The sequence below is a fragment of the Eptesicus fuscus genome, chromosome 6, assembly GCF_027574615.1.
Source record: "Eptesicus fuscus isolate TK198812 chromosome 6, DD_ASM_mEF_20220401, whole genome shotgun sequence".
NCBI lineage: Eukaryota > Metazoa > Chordata > Mammalia > Chiroptera > Vespertilionidae > Eptesicus > Eptesicus fuscus.
Window position 1 is genome coordinate 20,896,405 of NC_072478.1, and position 20,455 is coordinate 20,916,859.

The 20,455-nt window shown below is 56.6% G+C and overlaps 1 protein-coding gene across 2 annotated transcripts; it reads left to right on the forward strand.

The window, feature by feature from the left end:
* The first annotated feature begins 335 nt into the window (after positions 1 to 335).
* On the forward strand, positions 336 to 20,354 carry ADGRE5 (adhesion G protein-coupled receptor E5). 2 transcript variants are annotated; one of them, XM_054717366.1, is made up of 23 exons: positions 336 to 409; positions 3,597 to 3,647; positions 3,822 to 3,947; positions 4,438 to 4,596; positions 8,431 to 8,559; positions 9,123 to 9,269; positions 10,069 to 10,215; positions 11,021 to 11,167; positions 11,967 to 12,113; positions 12,912 to 13,058; positions 13,589 to 13,635; positions 13,727 to 13,804; positions 15,478 to 15,652; positions 15,733 to 15,840; positions 16,055 to 16,278; positions 17,371 to 17,547; positions 18,277 to 18,468; positions 18,699 to 18,925; positions 19,045 to 19,111; positions 19,239 to 19,330; positions 19,408 to 19,576; positions 19,666 to 19,764; positions 19,848 to 20,354. In XM_054717366.1, the coding sequence occupies exons 1-23, from the start codon at positions 370 to 372 to the stop codon at positions 19,875 to 19,877; spliced, it is 2,925 nt and encodes a 974-aa protein (XP_054573341.1). In that variant the 5' UTR covers positions 336 to 369; the 3' UTR covers positions 19,878 to 20,354. The 2 variants fall into 2 exon arrangements, with proteins under 2 accessions (XP_054573341.1, XP_054573342.1); XM_054717367.1 differs by lacking the exon at positions 8,431 to 8,559.
* Positions 20,355 to 20,455: the final 101 nt, after the last annotated feature.

Below are 20,455 nucleotides of genomic sequence, written 5' to 3' on the forward strand. Positions count from 1 at the left end.
CCCGAAGCTAAACAGTCCTCTGGGCAAGACTCCCCCACCCAGCCCGCACGGCCCCATTTGCCTGGGATGAGTGCCGAGAGCCCCAGGGCTCAGGGTGTTTGACAGAAATTCAAACGGTGGAGCTGCAGGCAAAGGATCTGAGAGCAGGTGACACCTCAGAGTGGGGGGCGGGGGGGGGGGGGGGGGAGCTTTTGCCCCGGGTCTGGGTTTTCACTGCACTTTCCCGTTGGCTTCCAGCTGCCCCGCCAGTTGCAGGGCGGGGCCTGGGCAGTGGGTCCCGCCCACACACTTTATAAAGGCGCCGCTGCCCGGCCCGGGGACTCGGGACTGCCCCAACCTCCACTTCCCCTGCTGGCAGCTCAGGTCACCATGGGAGGCCCCCGCCTCAGCGCCCTTCACGTCCTACACGGTAAGAATTTGGGGACCCCTCTGGGAGGGGTTAGGGAGCCCCTGGTAGCACCCCTTTGGTGCCTCCATTTCCCAGTCTCCCCACACCACCCCCACCGAGGAGAAATAGGAGGCACCGCTGGCAGCTCTGGGGCCTGACATGGAGGAAGCCACATGGTTAGGCGGGAGCCACAGCACATGAGAGAGCAGCTGGCAGTGCCCGGGTACCCCCACGCCCGGGCAGGAACCCCCCGGGTGCTCTAAGGGTCTGTTCCCACCCCCGGAGGGATCTCCGAGCTCCTTCCACTTGGGAAGCTGCTCCCTAAGAGGGGAAACTGGAGCCGGTGGAAGAGAGGGGGCGAGTGAGTGCTGTGACCCCCTCAGGAAGTCACTCTTAACAGAGGGCAGAGAGGGGGCTAGGGAGCTAAGGGGGGACCCTTCCACAATGGGGTGACGCCCACACATCTCCATCGTGTGGCAGGGGAAGCCCAGAGACCCCCCTCTTATGCTCCCCCAGACCCAGCTGGGACTCAGCTGTGCGTTGAAGGCTTTGCTGCTGTGGGTTGAACCTGAGCTCTGCTGTGACTTCCCCCTGGCCTCCCTTCCCGCCCCACCCAGGGTGGCTCTAAGGGTTATCAGGTTATCAGGGCAGCTCGTTGCCTGGGCAACCGGGCAACAAAGAGAGTTAAGAAATGACATTTGGGGTGCCACTCAGAACTTCCCCGGGCCACAGGGATGGGGCTCCCTGTGCAGGCCCAGGGTGCCAGGCGTGAGCTGGTTTTTTGTTGTTGTTGTTGTTGTTTTTATCAAGGTGAGGTGTAATTTACACAGCATGTAATTGGCCTGTTGCATGATTACAATTAGATGATTTTTAGTAAATTTGCCCAGTCCCTGTGGAGCTCACCTGCAGGGGGCGATGTGTCAGGGGGCCAAGTCACAGAGCCCCTGATCCTCACTTTCCAGGTCTGTGAAATGGGGCAGAGCAAGACTGGTCTCCACTTTACAGGCTTGTGTTAAGGGTTGAGTGAGTCCTGGTTCACAGTAAGAATTAAGTAAACATTATTGTTGTTGTTGTTGTTAATGTTACTATTATTATTATTTCACTGGAGGGTCTGGGTGATGGGCTGTGGGGGGGGGATCCTTAGCAGGAGGAGCCAGGACAGAATGACTGCCCCACCCCTGCCACAGGGGCCCCAGGCAGGAATCTGACTGCCCAGGGCTCAGCTAGGGGAATGCAACCCAGATGGGACTGGGAGCAGGCGACCAGCCACCCCTCTCCAGGCTCCTGTTTGGGGGACTTCCTGGGCCCCAGGTGGGGGTCTGGCCCAGCAGCCTCTGTGGTGGGGCAGGAAAGCCCAGCTCAGCACAAAGAACCCCCTCCCTGCAGGGTCTGGGGAACTTGACCCCTCACTTCCATCTTCCCCAGCCCCCTCTTCACCAGATTCTCCATAAGCCTTTCCTGGGCTCTGAGCCTCAGTTTGTCCATCTGCAGAGTGGACATAAACAGAGCCTCTGTCTGCTAGGGCAGTTGTGAGCATGGAAATTGCTACTGGGGCTTTGGGAGCTGGGGACGAATCGGCCCAGGACCTGCCCTGGCAGGGACGGTCATTTTGTGGTCTGTCCTACAAAGAGGAAGTGGGTTTCCACCAAAGGGAGAACTAACCAAACCCTGTGGCCACAGAGGAGGAAGACAGGAAGTCCAGCCTGAGTTTACCGCATCTGCGCGGGCCTCTAGGAGGGTGTGGGGGTCTTTGCCCTCTGCTGGCCTGAGGGGTATCAAGATTGGACATTGGGACTGAGTGCTCAGGGGACCCTCCAGTCTGCACCCTCCACAGCTCCTCAAGTTGTGCTCACACTGACAGACCCCAAAATTCCCCTGGGAGCCCCTCCATGGGGGACTAGGAGCCATGAGTTATCCCTTTTTTTGGTCCAGGAAGTGACTCACTTCTGCCCTGTCTCCCTGGCCCCCATCCCTCCACCCGCTGCCCCCATCTGGTCTCCCTGGATTATCTGGGTCTGGGCTGCCTCCCCAGCATCTCTAGACCAGCAGGGACTGGATGGATCCCTCAAGCCCTCCCCACACCCCACCTGCAGCCCAGGCCCTGCCCGCCCTCCATCTCTCCTTCCCTCCCTCCCTTCCCCTTCTGTTTCTCTATCTGATTCTCAATCTCCCTATCTCTCTGTGTCTCTCTGTCTAATCTCTGGCATCCGCGTCTCCCTTTCTAGGAATTCCCTATTTCTCTGTCCATCTCTCTAGATCACTGTCTTCTTAACTCTGCCTCTCTGCTTCTCTCTCCAGTCCTGTGTTTTCTGTTTCTCTCTCTCTCTCATCTCTTCATTTTTTTCTCCACCTCTTTCTCCTCTAAGTCTCTAGTACCTTCTCTCTCTCTCTCTCTCTCTCTCTCTCTCTCTCTCCCCCCCTCCTCTTTATTTTCTACTATCTCTGTCTCCTTGTCTGTCTCTCTGATGTATGGGTCCTCATCTCTGCTGCCTTAGAGAGAACCCCCAGGACATGCCCTGGGATAGGGTGCCTCTGAGCAGCAGGAAGAGCAGGATTGGGGAACCCCTAACATGAGCCCCCAGCATCGTCCTGTGTGCAGGGAGCCAGGGGGTGAAATGTCACCACTGGGTCCCAAGCTGGTCGTTGTGGCTGACAGATGTGGGTGCAGTGTGCTTGCACCTGTGTCCCTGAGGAAGGGTGTGGGCCGGAGCACCTTGGATTTGGGAGATCTGAGAGGACACCTGGCCCAACCCCTTCATTGTTACATAAAGAAATGACGGCAGTAAGCACTCTGACACACCAGGCAGTACTGTGTGCTTAACTCTCACACTCTAGGAAAGGGCCCCCTCTTCATCCCCATTCTACAGAAGGGGAAACTGAGGCACTGAGGCACCTGACCAAGGTCTGGGAGTAGAACCAAGGCCACCTGGCTCCAGTATGTCTCCTGAACTGTTGCCCACAGGTCAGCAGAAGCCAAGACCCCTGCCAGGCTAGGCCCCTCCCCATCCTTCAGTTCCTGAAAGCCCCCCTCAGGGGATGGGTGCAGACCCTCTGGCCAGGGGCATTGGAGGCCAGGGAGGTGCCACCTGCCACTCTCTCCTTGAGTAATGGACAGAGCCCGAGCCTGGGAGGGGTGAGCAGCCCCTTCCCTCAGATGTGTCCCCCTTCCCTGTCCTGTGCCCCCCTGACCCCCATCTCTCTGTTCCAGCGCTGTGTGTCTTGCTGATTCTGTTGGAAGATGGACCCCAGAGCACCAGGGGTGAGTCTGCTGGGAGTAACTCCGTCCACAGCCAGAGTCCCATCCCCCACCTGCACCTCTCAGCCCAGGCAGGAGAAAGGCCTGTTGCAGGGGAAGCTCAGGGTTGCCCCTCCCAACACTCCTCCCCAGCCTCTGGCTCAGCCTCATCTTCTGACCATGGTCTCTGTCCCACAGCCTCTGCCTGTCCCCCGAAGTGCCCTCCAGACTCCTCATGTGTCGGTGGCACTGCCTGTCGCTGTAACCCAGGATTCCAATCTTCATCTGGGGAGATCAACGTCAACCCCGGGGAGACTTGTGAAGGTACAGAGGCTTGGGGTGGTGGAGGGCTACATGGAGAGGGAATGGTGGTTGGTGGCCTCAGCCTTTGTTCTCAGACCATCATGAAGGACAGAGAAAAGAGAAAGAAAAAGATATGAAGGTGGAAAATGAGAAGTGAATAAACATGGCTTCATACAGAGGGAGGAGCTGGGTCTCTAGGAGCCTGGAATCTGTGCCTCAGTTTACCCTTCCAGGACTGGGGAGGGGGATGCGGAGCTTCCACCCACCCACCACTTCAGCACTTGCTCCTGGATCCAAATCCAGGTGACAGACAGAAAGCTGAGCAGAGCAGAGCAGACTTAGTGGGTTTCAGGAATGGCTTGCTCCAGCCACAGCAGTGTTGCCTGAGTCTAAATATTTCCTAAAAGACACTGATTGAGCATCAGGCTCCATGCTGGGTATGGGACCAGGCTCTCTGCCCTGAGGGCACTCATGGCTTTGGGAGGTGACCCTTTATCCGGTTTTGTTGCAGACATTAACGAATGTGAACAAGGCAGGCCAGGGACTGCCTGTGGAAGAAGCGCAGACTGCCACAACACGAAGGGGGGCTACTACTGCACATGCAGCCCAGGATATAGTCCTGGTTCTGGGGCAACAAAGTTCAGTAATGCGAGTGAGAACACGTGTAAAGGTAAGAATGACCCTGCATTTTCCATCTCCTTGACCATGAGGTTTGGAGTCACCAGAGCCATTCCTGCAGCATACAGGGTGCCGGGCCCTGGATATGGGTGCAGCCCCAGGTCTGAGTGGGGACAAGTGTGCCTGTGCCTGTCCCACTAGCACAGAGAGGCGGGGTGGCATGAGAGCCAGGACCCAAGTCCTGGTTTTGCACTTTGACAGCTGTGTATGCAGCACCAGCCAGGACACTTATTCAGAAATCATTGATAATGTGCAAGATGTGATAATATTATTGTGGTTTTGTGTAAGAGATAGAGAGAGAGAGAGAGAGAGAGAGAGAGAGATTATCTTTTTTAAAAAATATATTTTATTGATTTTTTACAGAGAGGAAGGGAGAGAGATAGTTAGAAACATCGATGAGAGAGAAACATCAATCAGCTGCCACCTGCACACCTCCTACTGGGGATGTGCCCGCAACCAAGGTACATGCCCTTGACCGGAATCGAACCTGGGACCTTTCAGTCTGCAGGCCGACGCTCCATCCACTGAGCCAAACCGGTTTCGGCTAGCGCTTATCTTTTACAGATAAAAACAAAAGAAGCTTTTCCTTTTGTTAATTGTATGACCTTGGACACATTCTTCGCCTCTCTGTGCCTCGGTTTACCCATCTGTAAAAGGGAGTGACAATGGTGCTTACCTCGCAGAATTGCTGGGAAAGTACATGAGATCATAGAGCACACACAGTGGTGGCTGTTGGGTTTTTAGACTACACTCATTCTGATCTCACACACCCTCTCCGGGTTGGACATCCCAGGGGAGGTACCCCGGGTGGCTACTCAGAACAGCTGGCCCGGCCCATCCCCTCACCAGGGACCCAGGAGGAGCCAGGCCTCCATGCATCGCCAGGCTCTGCCCCCTTTCCAGGGAGAGCCGCTGGGCAGGGAAGGGGCTTCGGGCATCCGCAGGGGCAGATGGAGCCAGCGATGTTCAGGCAGAAGCCAGGACTCACCCAGAGAGAGGGGGTTAGTGAGAATACAGAGAGGGGAGGAGGAGGCCGAGCTGGGGATCCTGGGGGCTCTGAGCTGCGTCCGCAGGCCCGCCCTGCGCGAGGAGGGAGGTGGCAGAGCCTCCTGGTGGGAGGGGAGGGGCACCTGCACCTGCCTGGAGCCCAGCGGGTGGGCTCCATCCACGGCACTGCGGGCCCACGGGGGCCTCGGCGCAGCCTGCATGTGAATTGGAAACATGTCCCTTGTCTCCAGGGGTGTTGTGGAGCGGATGCGAGTGAATGACCACTGGAGCCCAGACCAAATTAAAATTTAGGGAGCCTTTATTAGCCGGGCGGCCAGGCGACCCGGCGACTGCTCTGCCATTCTCCACACAGGGAGACCAGAGAGCAGCAGCGACCCTTTGTGTAGGACCGCTTTTAAGCACATTAACCACATCCGGTTTTTGCAGAACAAGTAACCCAAGACAAAACAGTTTTTCCCAAGCAACGTCAGGATCATGCCAATGACGACCATGTTATTCACAGGGTCATCCTGTTCTTCAGAAAGCTGACAGTGTTCTGTGAAAGAAGGCTACGTGCTGGGAAGGGGCCATGAGACCCTATCTCAAGGCCTGGCCTGGTGTCAGCACTGACAACTCTATCTGGGGCATAGTCCATGGCCTCTCTGGAATGCTCAAAAATTCCCACTCTCCAACAAGGGGAACAAGTGTGTTTGGGGAAGGAGAGTGAGCTGGTGTTTAGCCCCAGTTGCCTCCGTGGCTGGACCCCCTTGTGCAGTGAGCCGCCTGCACAACCGCAGCGGTGGTCACGGGCCCCACTCAGCGTGCCTGCTCGACGCCAAGCCCTGCACACGGGTGGTGCTTGTGGGCCCTGAGGGGTGTGGCTGTGCCAGGAACAGGCCAGGCTGAGAGGCAGGGCCAGAGCTGCTGGGCAGAGACGTGGCCGAACAAGAGTGAGGTGGCAGAGGAGGCGCCTCAGGGAGAGAGCTGCCTGTGGAGTTTGGATCAGCACCCGCCGCCTGAGGTCCTACCTTTGTGATGGGTTCCGCCGGGCCGTCTGCGCACCTGCCCGCCGCAGCCTTCCAGCCTTTGCCGCACCTGAGGACCTGTCTGCCCGCGTCATGGCCCACGGGGTCAGCTTGGAGCAGGAGACCTGGGCCCCTTCCTCGGCTGCTCACCCCTCTTTCTCCGGACATCAAAGGGCCATCCCAGGCACCTACCTGGTCTCCCAACCCTCTCTGGACCGCAAGGCTCAGAACCCTCTGCAGAGGCCATTCCAGAAGTTCGGAGCCTGCTCACCTGGCGTCTTATTGCATAAAGCAAATGAGCGTGGCAGTCAAGATACAAGAGCTCAATGCGCAGTGCATTCCAGAGCAATATCGCCCTCTTCCCCACCGCCAGTGCCTGCTGGGATGGAACCTGATGCCACCGGAGCCCACACAGGGGCAGCCATGCCAGGCCCTCCCAGACTCCCCAGGCCGTGATGGCCCAGGGACCCCCCCTCAAGAAAATCACCTCTGGCCCACAGCCCCAGCTGGAGAAGCTGCCTCCTGAGACCCTGACCCCAATTCTCAGCCGCTCAGCCTCCATCTACTCCCCCAAGCAAGCGCCCACCCTGACCCTCCCCAGTAACTTCCATTCTCAGGACTGTGGGCAGCTGGATGACCAGGATCCAGATGGGTTACATGTCGGGGGTGGGCTGGGTGACGTCAACCTCCCGACCCGGCCCTAAGCTCTGGGAGTTGGGTGAAGGAAGAGGCTCCCACCTGGACCAGGTGACAAGAGAGGGTGTCATCGGGGACCATTGCCCCAGGCTCAGTCCTCTCCCAAGGAGGTCCACCCAGGTGCCACTGGGGGACAGAAGACGGAGGTTGAGCCCCTCTTGGCAAGGCCCACAAGTCTGTGTCCCTGGTGGGAGAACAAGGAGCCAGATGACAGATACACCTGCCACTCTTCACCCATCAGCCCCTGCGCCTGCTCCAGGCACCCACCACTGGCCCACACTGGCCTTGTTCACATGTGGACTCTCATCACTCCCTGCCAGTCCAGGGGATGCCTTCAGGGGGATCAGAAGGGGCACCTTCCCACCCCAAGGCTGCATGGCGATGAAAAGTGGGTTTGGGGAGGGCCTGACGCTCTGGCTTTGTCCTCAGATGTGAATGAATGCACCTCGGGGCAAAAACCCTGCCCTGTGAGCCTCACTGCCCTCATGGCCTGGCACCCGCTGTCCAGGTGGCCCTGGCCTGTCTGGCATCATTTTCACATTCTGGGCCCCGGCCTAAAAGCCTTGTCCACGAGGAGTCAGGCTCAGGGATGGTTCTCGGTCCATCTCCATGGGCTGGAGTCTCAGGAGTCGTGTGGATGGGAGAGCGCTGTCTCAGCAGAGTCACCAGGATTCAAGGAGAGCTCAGCCAACAGCCCCCCGGGGGGAGCCAGGACCAAGGCCGCCGAAACGAGCCTGCTCAGGCCCGCAGCACTTCTCCCGCACTTGGTTCCAGGGAGGCCCAGCCTGGCCTTTGCCCAAGTCCTCAGGCTGGGACCCAGGTGGCCGTGCTGTCCCTGCCCTAGCTGGGAGCTGCCCGGAGAGGAGGTGGTGGTATTGGGAGTCAGAGGGAGGACTTGGGCCGCTTCTGGCCACATCTGGAGAACAGAACATCTACTGGATAACAGGCCACCATGCTTACCCACAGGACACCTCCATATGAATTAGAAAAGGCACCACTTGCCTGGCAGGAGGCAGTGGGGCCTTCCAGACGCTTCCATGGCAGGAAACGTGGCTGACTCCCAGGCTTGAGGCTGCTCATGGCTGCAGGCATCCACCACCCTCTCCTTCCCCTTGCAGACATGGACGAATGTCTGAACCCTGGAATCTGTAAAAGCCGCAGCAAATGTGTCAACACCCATGGCAGCTACATCTGCACGTGCCCACCAGGATTTGAGCTCAACCCGGAGGACCGGAAGCAGTGCAAAGGTAGAGGCCCCGGGAGGACGCTGTGAGGCTGGACTGGATGGAGCTGGGGAAGGAGCGACGCAGGTCCGCAGCCCCAGGAGGCAGGAGAAGATCCTCAGGTTCCCTGCCAAGGCCTGAGATTCGCCTAAGGATTAGCCTCCCCGCAAAGTCCTACCACAGAGCAGGGCGGTGGCAGGGCCTTCTGGGCCTGGGGTTTCCTTGTGGAGCCCCTGTGAGCACCCCCGACCCTTCCCTTTCCTCATCTGTCACATGCAGCAGAGGGAGGTGTGACTTCTGGTTCCCAGAAGGGAACCAGGGCCGGGGCCCAGGAGGGAGTAGGCAGGAGTCCTTGGTCAAGAAATCTAGTCCCTGTGACTCAGTTCCCCTCCTGGATTTGCCACCTATAAACTGGAGACTATAGTTCCTGTCATTTCCATCTTGTAGGGCGACCACTGTAATGTGCTTTGAGGGTGAAGTTGAAGGTCACCAGGAGGTGGCATGTGTACTAACGGTGGGATCCTCAGGCAATGAGAAGTGGGTGCAGGGAGTGGAGGGAGGGTCTGACGCTCTGGCTTTGTCCTCAGATGTGAATGAATGCACCTGGGGGCAAAACCCCTGCCACAAAACCACCCACTGCCTCAACAAAGTGGGCAGCTATGAGTGCCACTGCCGCCCTGGCTGGAAGCCGGTTCCTGGGTCCCCCAATGGACCAAACAACACCGTCTGTGAAGGTTCGGAGTTCAGATCCCTTAAATAATCCACATCTTCTTTACTTGGCTGAGCCATCTGAAAGGAAGCTGCCATAAGGCGCTTTGGCAGAGAAGGGGCAGCACTTCCAGCAATGGTGTGTGCCAGGGCAGGCAGTGAGGAGAGGGCACCTGGGCCAGGCAGGGCTGAGCTCAGATTCTGTTCTCTCTCTCTCTCTTTTTTTTTTTTTTTAGAAAGAGAGAGGGAGAGAGAGAGATAGAAACATCAATGAAAGAATCATTAATCAGCTGCCTCCTGCATACCCCCTACTGAGGATAGAACCCGCAACCTGGGCATGTGTGTCCTTAAGCAGAATCGAACCTGGGACCTTTCAGTCCACAGGCCAATGCTCTATCCACTGAACCAAACCGGCTAGGGCTCAGATTCTGTTCACTAAGGGCAAGAGTGCAGCTCTGGGCGCAGCGGTGCCACAGCCCACAGCCCACAGCGTCAGCACGTGGAGCTCTCAGAGTGGCAGCCTCCCTGGTTAGAGGTCCATCACAGGTCCTCCCCAGTCCATCCTGCCCACAGGTGGGGGCACAGCTTTGGGATGGCACTTGTACACACAGCCCTGCCCTGTCCACCTTGCAGGGCGCTCTGAGCTTATGGTGCTTTGACAGTGGAAAATGTCACCACAAGTTTGTATCCTGTCAGGCTAGGTCCTGGTAAGCGGGGTGTAGTGGGGTGTCCTTGGTGTGAACTGCTAAGGGATTTGAGTGAAGGGGCAGGAAGGATGCGACCAAGGAGTGGAGGGAGGGCCTGATGCTCTGGCTTTGTCCTCAGATGTGGATGAATGTTCCTCGGGGCAACACTCCTGCCACAATTCGACCGAATGCCGCAACACCAAGGGCAGCTATGAGTGCCGCTGCCGCCCTGGCTGGAAGCCGGTTCCTGGGTCCCCCAATGGCCCAAACAACACCGTCTGTGAAGGTTCGGAGTTCAGATCCCTTAAATAATCCACATCTTCTTTACTTGGCTGAGCCATCTGAAAGGAAGCTGCCATAAGGCGCTTTGGCAGAGAAGGGGCAGCACTTCCAGCAATGGTGTGTGCCAGGGCAGGCAGTGAGGAGAGGCACCTGGGCCGGGCAGGGCTGAGCTCAGATTCTGTTCTCTCTCTCTCTCTCTCTTTTTTTTTTTTTTTTAGAAAGAGAGAGGGAGAGAGAGAGATAGAAACATCAATGAAAGAATCATTAATCAGCTGCCTCCTGCATACCCCCTACTGAGGATAGAACCCGCAACCTGGGCATGTGTGTCCTTAAGCAGAATCGAACCTGGGACCTTTCAGTCCACAGGCCAATGCTCTATCCACTGAACCAAACCGGCTAGGGCTCAGATTCTGTTCACTAAGGGCAAGAGTGCAGCTCTGGGCGCAGCGGTGCCACAGCCCACAGCCCACAGCGTCAGCACGTGGAGCCCTCAGAGTGGCAGCCTCCCTAGTTAGAAGTCCATCACAGGTCCTCCCCCTGTCCATCCTGCCCCACAGGTGGGGGCACAGCTTTGGGATGGCACTTGTACACACAGCCCTGCCCTGTCCACCTTGCAGGGCGCTCTGAGCTTATGGTGCTTTGACAGTGGAAAATGTCACCACAAGTTTGTATCCTGTCAGGCTAGGTCCTGGTAAGCGGGGTGTAGTGGGGTGTCCTCGGTGTGAACTGCTAAGGGATTTGAGTGAAGGGGCAGGAAGGATGCGACCAAGGAGTGGAGGGAGGGTCTGACGCTCTGGCTTTGTCCTCAGATGTGAATGAATGCACCTGGGAGCAAAACCCCTGCCACAAAACCACCCAATGCCTCAACAAAGTGGGCAGCTATGAGTGCCGCTGCCGCCCTGGCTGGAAGCTGGTTCCTGGGTCCCCCAATGGCCCAAACAACACCGTCTGTGAAGGTTTGGAGTTCAGATCCCATAAATGAACCACATCTTCTTTACTTGGCTGAGCCATCTGAAAGGAAGCTGCCATAAGGCGCTTTGGCAGAGAAGGGGCAGCACTTCCAGCAATGGTGTGTGCCAGGGCAGGCAGTGAGGAGAGGCACCTGGGCCGGGCAGGGCTGAGCTCAGATTCTGTTCTCTCTCTCTCTCTCTTTTTTTTTTTTAGAAAGAGAGAGGGAGAGAGAGAGATAGAAACATCAATGAAAGAATCATTAATCAGCTGCCTCCTGCATACCCCCTACTGAGGATAGAACCCGCAACCTGGGCATGTGTGTCCTTAAGCAGAATCGAACCTGGGACCTTTCAGTCCACAGGCCAATGCTCTATCCACTGAACCAAACCGGCTAGGGCTCAGATTCTGTTCACTAAGGGCAAGAGTGCAGCTCTGGGCGCAGCGGTGCCACAGCCCACAGCCCACAGCGTCAGCACGTGGAGCCCTCAGAGTGGCAGCCTCCCTGGTTAGAGGTCCATCACAGGTCCTCCCCCTGTCCATCCTGCCCCACAGGTGGGGGCACAGCTTTGGGATGGCACTTGCACACACAGCCCTGCCCTGTCCACCTTGCAGGGCGCTCTGAGCTTATGGTGCTTTGACAGTGGAAAATGTCACCACAAGTTTGTATCCTGTCAGGCTAGGTCCTGGTAAGCGGGGTGTAGTGGGGTGTCCTCGGTGTGAACTGCTAAGGGATTTGAGTGAAGGGGCAGGAAGGATGCGACCAAGGAGTGGAGGGAGGGCCTGATGCTCTGGCTTTGTCCTCAGATGTGGATGAATGTTCCTCGGGGCAACACTCCTGCCACAATTCGACCGAATGCCACAACACCGAGGGCAGCTATGAGTGCCGCTGCAGGTCTGGCTGGAAGCCGGTTCCTGCGTCCCCCAATGGCCCAGACAACACCGGCTGTGAAGGTTCGGAGTTCAGATCCCATAAATGAACCACATCTTCTTTACAGGCTGAGCCATCTGAAAGGAAGCTGCCATAAGGCGCTTTGGCAGAGAAGGGGCAGCACTTCCAGCAATGGTGTGTGCCAGGGCAGGCAGTGAGGAGAGGGCACCTGGGCCAGGCAGGGCTGAGCTCAGATTCTGTTCTCTCTCTCTCTTTTTTTTTTTTTTTAGAAAGAGAGAGGGAGAGAGAGAGATAGAAACATCAATGAAAGAATCATTAATCAGCTGCCTCCTGCATACCCCCTACTGAGGATAGAACCCGCAACCTGGGCATGTGTGTCCTTAAGCAGAATCGAACCTGGGACCTTTCAGTCCACAGGCCAATGCTCTATCCACTGAACCAAACCGGCTAGGGCTCAGATTCTGTTCACTAAGGGCAAGAGTGCAGCTCTGGGCGCAGTGGTGCCACAGCCCACAGCCCACAGCGTCAGCACGTGGAGCTCTCAGAGTGGCAGCCTCCCTAGTTAGAAGTCCATCACAGGTCCTCCCCCTGTCCATCCTGCCCCACAGGTGGGGGCACAGCTTTGGGATGGCACTTGCACACACAGCCCTGCCCTGTCCACCTTGCAGGGCGCTCTGAGCTTATGGTGCTTTGACAGTGGAAAATGTCACCACAAGTTTGTATCCTGTCAGGCTAGGTCCTGGTAAGCGGGGTGTAGTGGGGTGTCCTCGGTGTGAACTGCTAAGGGATTTGAGTGAAGGGGCAGGAAGGATGCGACCAAGGAGTGGAGGGAGGGTCTGACGCTCTGGCTTTGTCCTCAGATGTGAATGAATGCACCTGGGGGCAAAACCCCTGCCACAAAACCACCCAATGCCTCAACAAAGTGGGCAGCTATGAGTGCCACTGCCGCCCTGGCTGGAAGCCGGTTCCTGGGTCCCCCAATGGCCCAAACAACACCGTCTGTGAAGGTTCGGAGTTCAGATCCCACATGTTCACGGGCAGCCGCACGAACCCAGCACAATGAATGCTGGGGGCACCTGCTGGCCAGGCTTCCATTCTTTGAGACTAAATGGGAAGAGATCTGGGGTCCTGCGGAAGGAGCTGGGGTATCAAGGGGAAGGCTTCTGGGGAACCCTGAGCAGCAGCTAATTACTAACTGGGACAAAGGTACCTAATAGCTCACAACCTGTACCTCTGTGTGGGCCTTACCTGCTGTGTGTCAGGCCTCTGCCCACTTCCTGTAACCTCTGCGTCTGCCACTCAGGGATGTGCAGTCAGCAGGGGTCATCACCTCCAGCCAAGGCATGGGGGGAGGGGGACTGAACATGAAAAGGGGGTGGGCACAGAGGGGAGAGGGGCCCAGACTCCTGAATAAACAAAGGACTACTCAGTGTGAAAGTAGGGCCTGACCCTAGACCCTGCCTCCAACACACCAAACACACACACACACACACACACACATACACACCCTAATGGACTGCTGTTCTGTCCCCTGCAGAGATCTCCTTCCCCACATGGACCCCGCCCCCTGGAATCAAGAGCCAGGTGAGTGACTCCAGCGGGACCAGAAGGCAAGGTCCCTCCACTTAATTTCCCCTCGTGAGGCTTTCTGACCCCTTGTCTCCTCTCTCCCCAGAGTATCTCCAACTTCTTTGAAAAAGTCCAGGAACTGAGCAGAGACTTCAAGTCTGCCTCGGCCCAGGATACCATCAAGGTAAGAACATGACCCGGGGGGAAAGCCCAGGAGAGTGTGGGGGTGGCTGGAGGATGCTTCACTGTGAGTGGAGAGCGCCCAAGCAGGGGCCTCTAATCAGAGAAACTCCTGTGGCTGTATGTGCACTACACACACACCATCTAGAGCGTGTCCCCCAAAAGTGTATGGACACACCCTGAACAATTATAAAGGCAGTGTTGATTAAAGTATATTTCATTTTCAAAATTGAGCTACCAGCTGTTAACGTGTGTATACATTTTTGAGGACACCCTGTATACACCTCTTGCACAAATGGATGTACATACACTCCGCCATTCCTGGGTCCCCCGGTGCCTGGAGCAGGGCCCTCGCACACACACTCACACTCGAGAGTGATAGAATGGCTACAGAACGGAGCGAATGGGAATTTTGGCTCTGGAGCAGAGTCACAAAGGTTCAAATCCCCCACACACTTACTGCCATGACCTCAGGGTCCCCGTCTCCTGCTTTATACAGTGGTTGTGAAGGTTTAAATGAACGAAGAGAATAGTTCTCAAAGAACAGTGCCCACTCAGTGTGTGTGTGTGTGTTAGAGGCCCGGTGCATGAATTCGTGCATGGGTGGGGTCCGGTCAGCCTGGCCAGGGGGAGGGGACATGGGCGGTTGGCTGGCCTGCCTGTGGGTCGAACTCCTGGTTGAGGGGACAATTTGCATATTAGCCTTTTATTATATTGGATATACACTGAGTGGCCAGATCATTATGCATTCAGAGATCATAATAATGTGGCCACTCAGTGTATATGAGCCCCTTATGTCATTTAAATGTTTCCAGTAGCTTTATTTAAAAAAAAAAAAAGAAAAAGAAAAGTAAAAATAACCCTAGCTGGTTTGGCTCAAAGGATAGAGCACCAGCCTGTGGACTGAAGGGCCCCGGGTTCGACTCAAATCAAGGGCACGTGCCCAGGTTGCGGGCTTATCCCCAGTGTGTGTGTGTGGCGGGGTGGGGGGGGGGTGGGGGGGGGCGGGGCGGCATGCAGGAGGCAACCGACCAGTGATTCTCTCTCATCATTGATGTTTCTATCTCTCCCTTCCTCTCTGAAATCAATAAAAATATATTTAAAAAAAAATGAAAACTAGCCTTGGCCAGGTGCCTCAATTGGTTGCAGCATTGTTCTCTACCCCAAAAGGCTGCGGGTTCAATTCCCGGTTGGGGTGTGTACGAGAGGCAACCAATTGATGTTTCTCTCTCACATAGATGTTTCTCTCCCTCTCCCCCTTCCTTTCTCTCTCAAATCAATAAAAACACATCCTTGGGTGAGGATTTTTTAAAAAGAATTAAAAATGTAAAAGTAAACAAGTGAAATTTAATGTGAAGATCCCATTTAACCCAATAGATTCAAAATATTGCCATTTCAATGTGGTGTCACACGCGACTCGAGGTGACTGTTCTGGACAGTGCAGACTTAGGAGAGGACCTGGCAGAAAGTCAGTGGCTAATAAATGCTAAGTGCCATACAGGCATATACTCACCCCTGTCTTCTGGCTACTGCAGTACCTAGACGATTCCCCTGTGTCTGTCCCCCGGGCAACCTGGGGGGTTCTCCAGTGTGTTCCCTAGTGAGGGAGTGATATCAGGGTCCTTTGGGCGGTCCCTGTGGTGCAGGGACCCAGCAGCTGTCACCCATCACCCCCAGAAATTCATCGATTCATTGAAAGAGCTGGAAGCCCCTGGGGACCTGGAGGACCTGGCCCTGCCTGACCGGTACCGCATGGCCACCCACCTGCTTTCGTACCTTGAAGAAGTCCTGAGGACCCTGGCCAAGACCTTGCCTGCACGCTCCTTCACCTACAATCCCTCTTCAGACACAGGTGAGGCCTCTTCCTGCCCTGCCCCAGCCCTGGCCCCATCCTGCATCTGGATCCCGCAGTCACTGCCCTTTTCCCCTCAGAGCTGTCCCTGATGATCGGGGAGCAATTGAATGAAACCGTCACCCTGGGCCAGACCCATGCACGAATGAAGCTGAACTGGACTCAGGCAGCTGGAGTCGGGGACTCAGGTAACAGCAGGTAGCCGGAGGGGGCACCTGAGGGAGAGGGAAGAAAGAGCTGGGATATGGCTAGGGGTGAGGTTCCAATTACGTAACAATTGGAAACCAAGCCATCGTGAGGGACTCCAGGCATCATGGCGGACTGGCCAAGCCTAATTTAGACGTCTTGGGAGGGACGGAGGGAGGGAGGCAGGAGAAGGTGGCCAGCATGTCTGTTCCCCAGGCCCCACTGTGGCAGGCGTATTCTCCAGCCGAGCAATGCAGAAACTGCTGGAAAATGCCTCCATGGAGCTGGACACTGAGAAGAAAGACAAGCTGGAAGACGCATATGAAAGTTCTGTGAAAGTTCATCACTCCACGATCCTCTCCACTGTCAACACGGTCTTTCTGAGCAACAAGAACACGGAGAAACTAGACCCTCCTGTCACCTTCGCCTTCTCCCACCATGTGAGTCCTTGGGTGGGGTGGTGGGATCAGCTCTACTGTTCATCCAATAGCCAAGGTCATGGTGGCCCTTCTGCAGTCTTCATTTCTCCACCTCTGCCCATTCTGCTACTTCCTTAAATGTACCTCAGGGCCTTTGCACTTGCTGTCCTCTCGGGTTCAAATACCTTTCCCTCACATGACTCAGTCCTTTACCTGTTTCTAGTCTTGGTTCAAATGCCACCTTCTCTATTAGGCTCTCTCTGACCTCCTTATTTAAAACTGGAGGCCCGGTGCACGAAATTCACGCAAGGGGGGTGTCCCCTCAGCCCAGCCTGCACTCTCTCCAATCCGGGACCCCTCAGGGGATATTCAAATGTCGAGGATCGGGCCTAAACCGGCAGTCGGACATCCCTCTCACAATCTGGGACCACTGGCTCCTAACTGCTCACATGCCTGCCTGTCTGGTTGCCCCTAACTGCCCCCCACTGCTGGCCTGTTCATCCCCAACTCCCCCCCCTGCCAGCCTGGTTGCCCCCAACTGCCCAACTGGCCTGGTTGCCCCTAACTGCCCCCCCCCCCCCGCCAGCCTGATCACCCTAACTGCCCCCATGCCGGTCACCCCTTACTGCCCTCCCTGCTGGCCTGGTTGCCCCACGCAGCCTGCTGCTCAGTCGTTTGGTCGCCCCTCACTAATCCCCCTGCTGACTTGGTCGCCCCACGCAGCCTGTTTGGTTGTCCATTTGGTTGTGATGGTCACTTAGGCTTTTATATATATATAGACTACAATCTGTAATCAGTCAGGCCCTATCTTTCTCCTATCCTGTTTCTTTCTTTATTTCTTAATAGCACCTACCACCTTCTAAAACACTATCTAGTTTATTACTTATATATTAGGTTTATTACTTACTGCCTGTCTCACCAATGAGCATATCAACCCCCCAAGGATAGGGATTTGTGTTTGTCCTGTTCACTGCTGTGCCCTGGCCTGGCACACACAGTAGGTGCTCAGTAAATACTTGTCAACAAAAAGCAGCTTCCTCAGACCCAACCCAAGCTCAGACCCCAAGAGTGGACTCTAGGCTAACATCTCTGACCACCCCCACCTGCCCACAGCCGGCGACGCCCAGCTCACGGGAGGAGCTAATCTGTGCCTTCTGGAAGGGTAACGACAGTGGTGGGTACTGGTCCACCACAGGCTGCAAGAAGCTGGGCAGCAGGAATAACAGCATCATCTGCGAATGCAGCCACCTGAGCAGTTTTGCCGTCCTCATGGCCCACTATGACGTGGAGGTGAGCAGCCCAAGGGCTACCCTCAAAAGCCCAGAGATGGCAAGGTGGGCTTAGGGTGAGATGAGCAGCTGGTTGATGGTGTGGCCCAACAGGTTATGTACGGTTGCACAGCCCAGGTGGTCCCACAGACAAGCCCCCATGACCCAGCCACTAAATGTGGCCTGACGGGAGGCCCTACTCCAGCTAGCTTACCTCTGTCCACCCCGATCCAGTTGACCTAGTTGTTAAATATCGCTAAAAGCTGGAGCACAACTTTCTGTATGTGGCCTCAGGTGATCCACAGATAAACGGCCATGTGGGTAACCGGAATGGGCCAGGCAGAGTAGGGGAGGTTGGGGGTCCAGGCAAAGGCCCAGAAAGTGCTAAAATGTAGGATTTGTGAGCTGATAGGTGTGTCCAGGTGTGGAAAGGGCAAGAGATGAGATCAGAGAAGGGGACCCATCAGTGTTGGAAAAGGATGTGACAGTCAAAGCTTCACTGGGGACCTTTCCCAGAGAGCAGTCTGGGGGCATAGTTGGGATCCTTGCTGCACCCATGGATGTGTATGTGTGTTTGTTGGGGGGCGTATTTAGGATGACAGAGACACAGCAGGCTTGCTCAGATCTTGAAGGCAGAAGAGGTGGGGAGGTAATCAGCCTGATCTGAGTCCTGAGGCCAGGCAGGTCCCACAAGGAGGGCAGAAGGCCTCAGGGTGCTGATCAAACCCCTCCCATTCCATCCTGCATCTAGGACGTGAAACTGGCTCTGATCACCAAAGTGGGACTGGCACTGTCGCTGGTCTGCCTGCTGCTGTGCATCCTCACCTTCCTGCTAGTGCGGCCCATCCAGGGCTCACGCACCACTGTGCACCTGCACCTCTGCATATGCCTCTTCCTGGGCTCTGCCATATTTCTGGCGGGCATAGAGAACGAAGGAGACCAGGTGAGGCCCCTCCCCACAGAGTGCCCAACTCACCTGGAAGCTAGGCTAGCTCGGTTCCAGGTCTTCCAGGTCGGAATAGCCCAGCCCATGCACCAGCTTGAGCACCACCTGGCCTCGCCCGGATCCCGCCCACCACCCCGCCCCTAGCCGTGACCCCGCCCACCACGAGGGCTTTGGCGGGGAACTGGTCCCGCAGCCCACGCTGAAGTTGCCCCGCCCCCACCCCGCAGGTGGAGCTGCGCTGCCGCCTGGTGGCCGGGCTGCTGCACTACTGCTTCCTGGCTGCCTTCTGCTGGATGAGCCTAGAGGGCATGGAGCTCTACTTCCTCGTGGTGCGTGTTTTCCAGGGTCAGGGCCTGAGCAAGCCCTGGCTCTACCTGATCGGCTATGGCGTTCCCTTCCTCATCGTGGCCATCTCTGCGGCCTCCAAGCCCGAGGGCTACGGCCGCAAAATCTAGTGAGTAGGGAGTCGTAAGGCCACAGGAGGGCTGGGGGCTGGCCAGGGGTGTTTGGGGCCACAGCCCTGGTGCCCCAATCCCCTCAGGCTCCTGACCAGACCCCTCCCTTCTCATCCAGCTGCTGGCTGAACCCCGAGCACGGCTTCCTCTGGAGCTTCCTGGGACCTGTGACATTCATCATTTTGGTAACTCACCCCCCACACTCCACCCTTAAGGCCTGTGTCACGTGGCTCCTCAGTGAGCCCACTAGGCCAGCTCTCTCCCTGTGAGCTCCAAGGATCACCCCTAATCCAAACTCTGCTCCCCGCCCAGTGCAATGCTGTCATCTTCATGATAACTGTCTGGAAGCTCACTCAGAAGTTCTCTGAGATCAACCCAGACATGAAGAAATTAAAGAAGGCCAGGTGAGGGAGGGCAGGGGCCGACAGGGAGAGAGGGGATGTGTGGGGTGTCCCCTGCTGCAGCTTCCCTTCTCCCCCAGGGTGCTGACCATCACAGCCATCGCACAGCTCTTGGTGTTGGGCTGCACATGGGTCTTCGGCCTGTTCCTCTTCAACCCGAGGAGCCAGGTGCTGGCCTATGCCTTCACCATCCTCAACTGCTTGCAGGGCTTCTTCCTCTTCCTGCTGCACTGCCTGCTCAACAAAAAGGTGGGCCGTGGGTCAAGCCGTGGGGGTCCACTCCCCTCCCCCTACTTCCTGGGGCTGCCTCCCCTGACCTGGCACCTTGGGCCTTGCAGGTGAGGGAGGAGTACCAGAAGTGGGCCCGCATGGTCACTGGGAATAAGTACTCGGACTTTGCCACGTCGACATCCAGCTCCAGCCACAACCAGACGAGGGTAAGGGCCAACCCTGGTGTGGGGTGCAGGGCCAGAGGGCAGCCTTGGGCCAGATTCAATCCTCACTGGGTTCCTCTCTCCAGGTCCTCAGGCCATCCGAGTCTGGCATGTGACTACGAGGTTCTGGCCAGGCCAGCAGCTCCTGTGGCCTCAGCAGCTTTTGCACATACTGAAGACTGTCCCTCCTCTCCTACCACCCTGCTCCCTCCCATCTCCTGCCCCAGAGAAGGGGCTTCAACACTTGTTCTCTGGCGCCAAACCCAGGAACACAGGGTGGAGTCGGACCTGATGGACCTGCTTCTGGCTGCCTCTGCTGCACCCCAGGGTAGGCAGGAGCTGGACAGGGCGGCAGCCCCTTGCCCTGGTACCCAACACCTGGACAGACAAGGCTCCTGGCCTCCCACTCACCTGTCTTTGCTACAAAACAAGAGGCCAGCGTGCTGGGGTTCTATTTTCCTGTTAAGCTAAGACTGAGGTCAAGGATGGGAGAAGGGCAGGGCCCCTTCAGCTCACGGTACAGAGGCCAGTCTGCCTCCCGGACAGAGGGTTCTCACTGTTCTGAAGGTCGTGGATGTTGTGTAATGTTTTTTTTTAAAAAGTCTGTATAAAGTTTTCAATGTTGACATTGAAGATGCTAGTACAGGAGGTGGCTTTGCTGGCTGGGGGCTCCCTGACCAGGCCCACGTCTGTG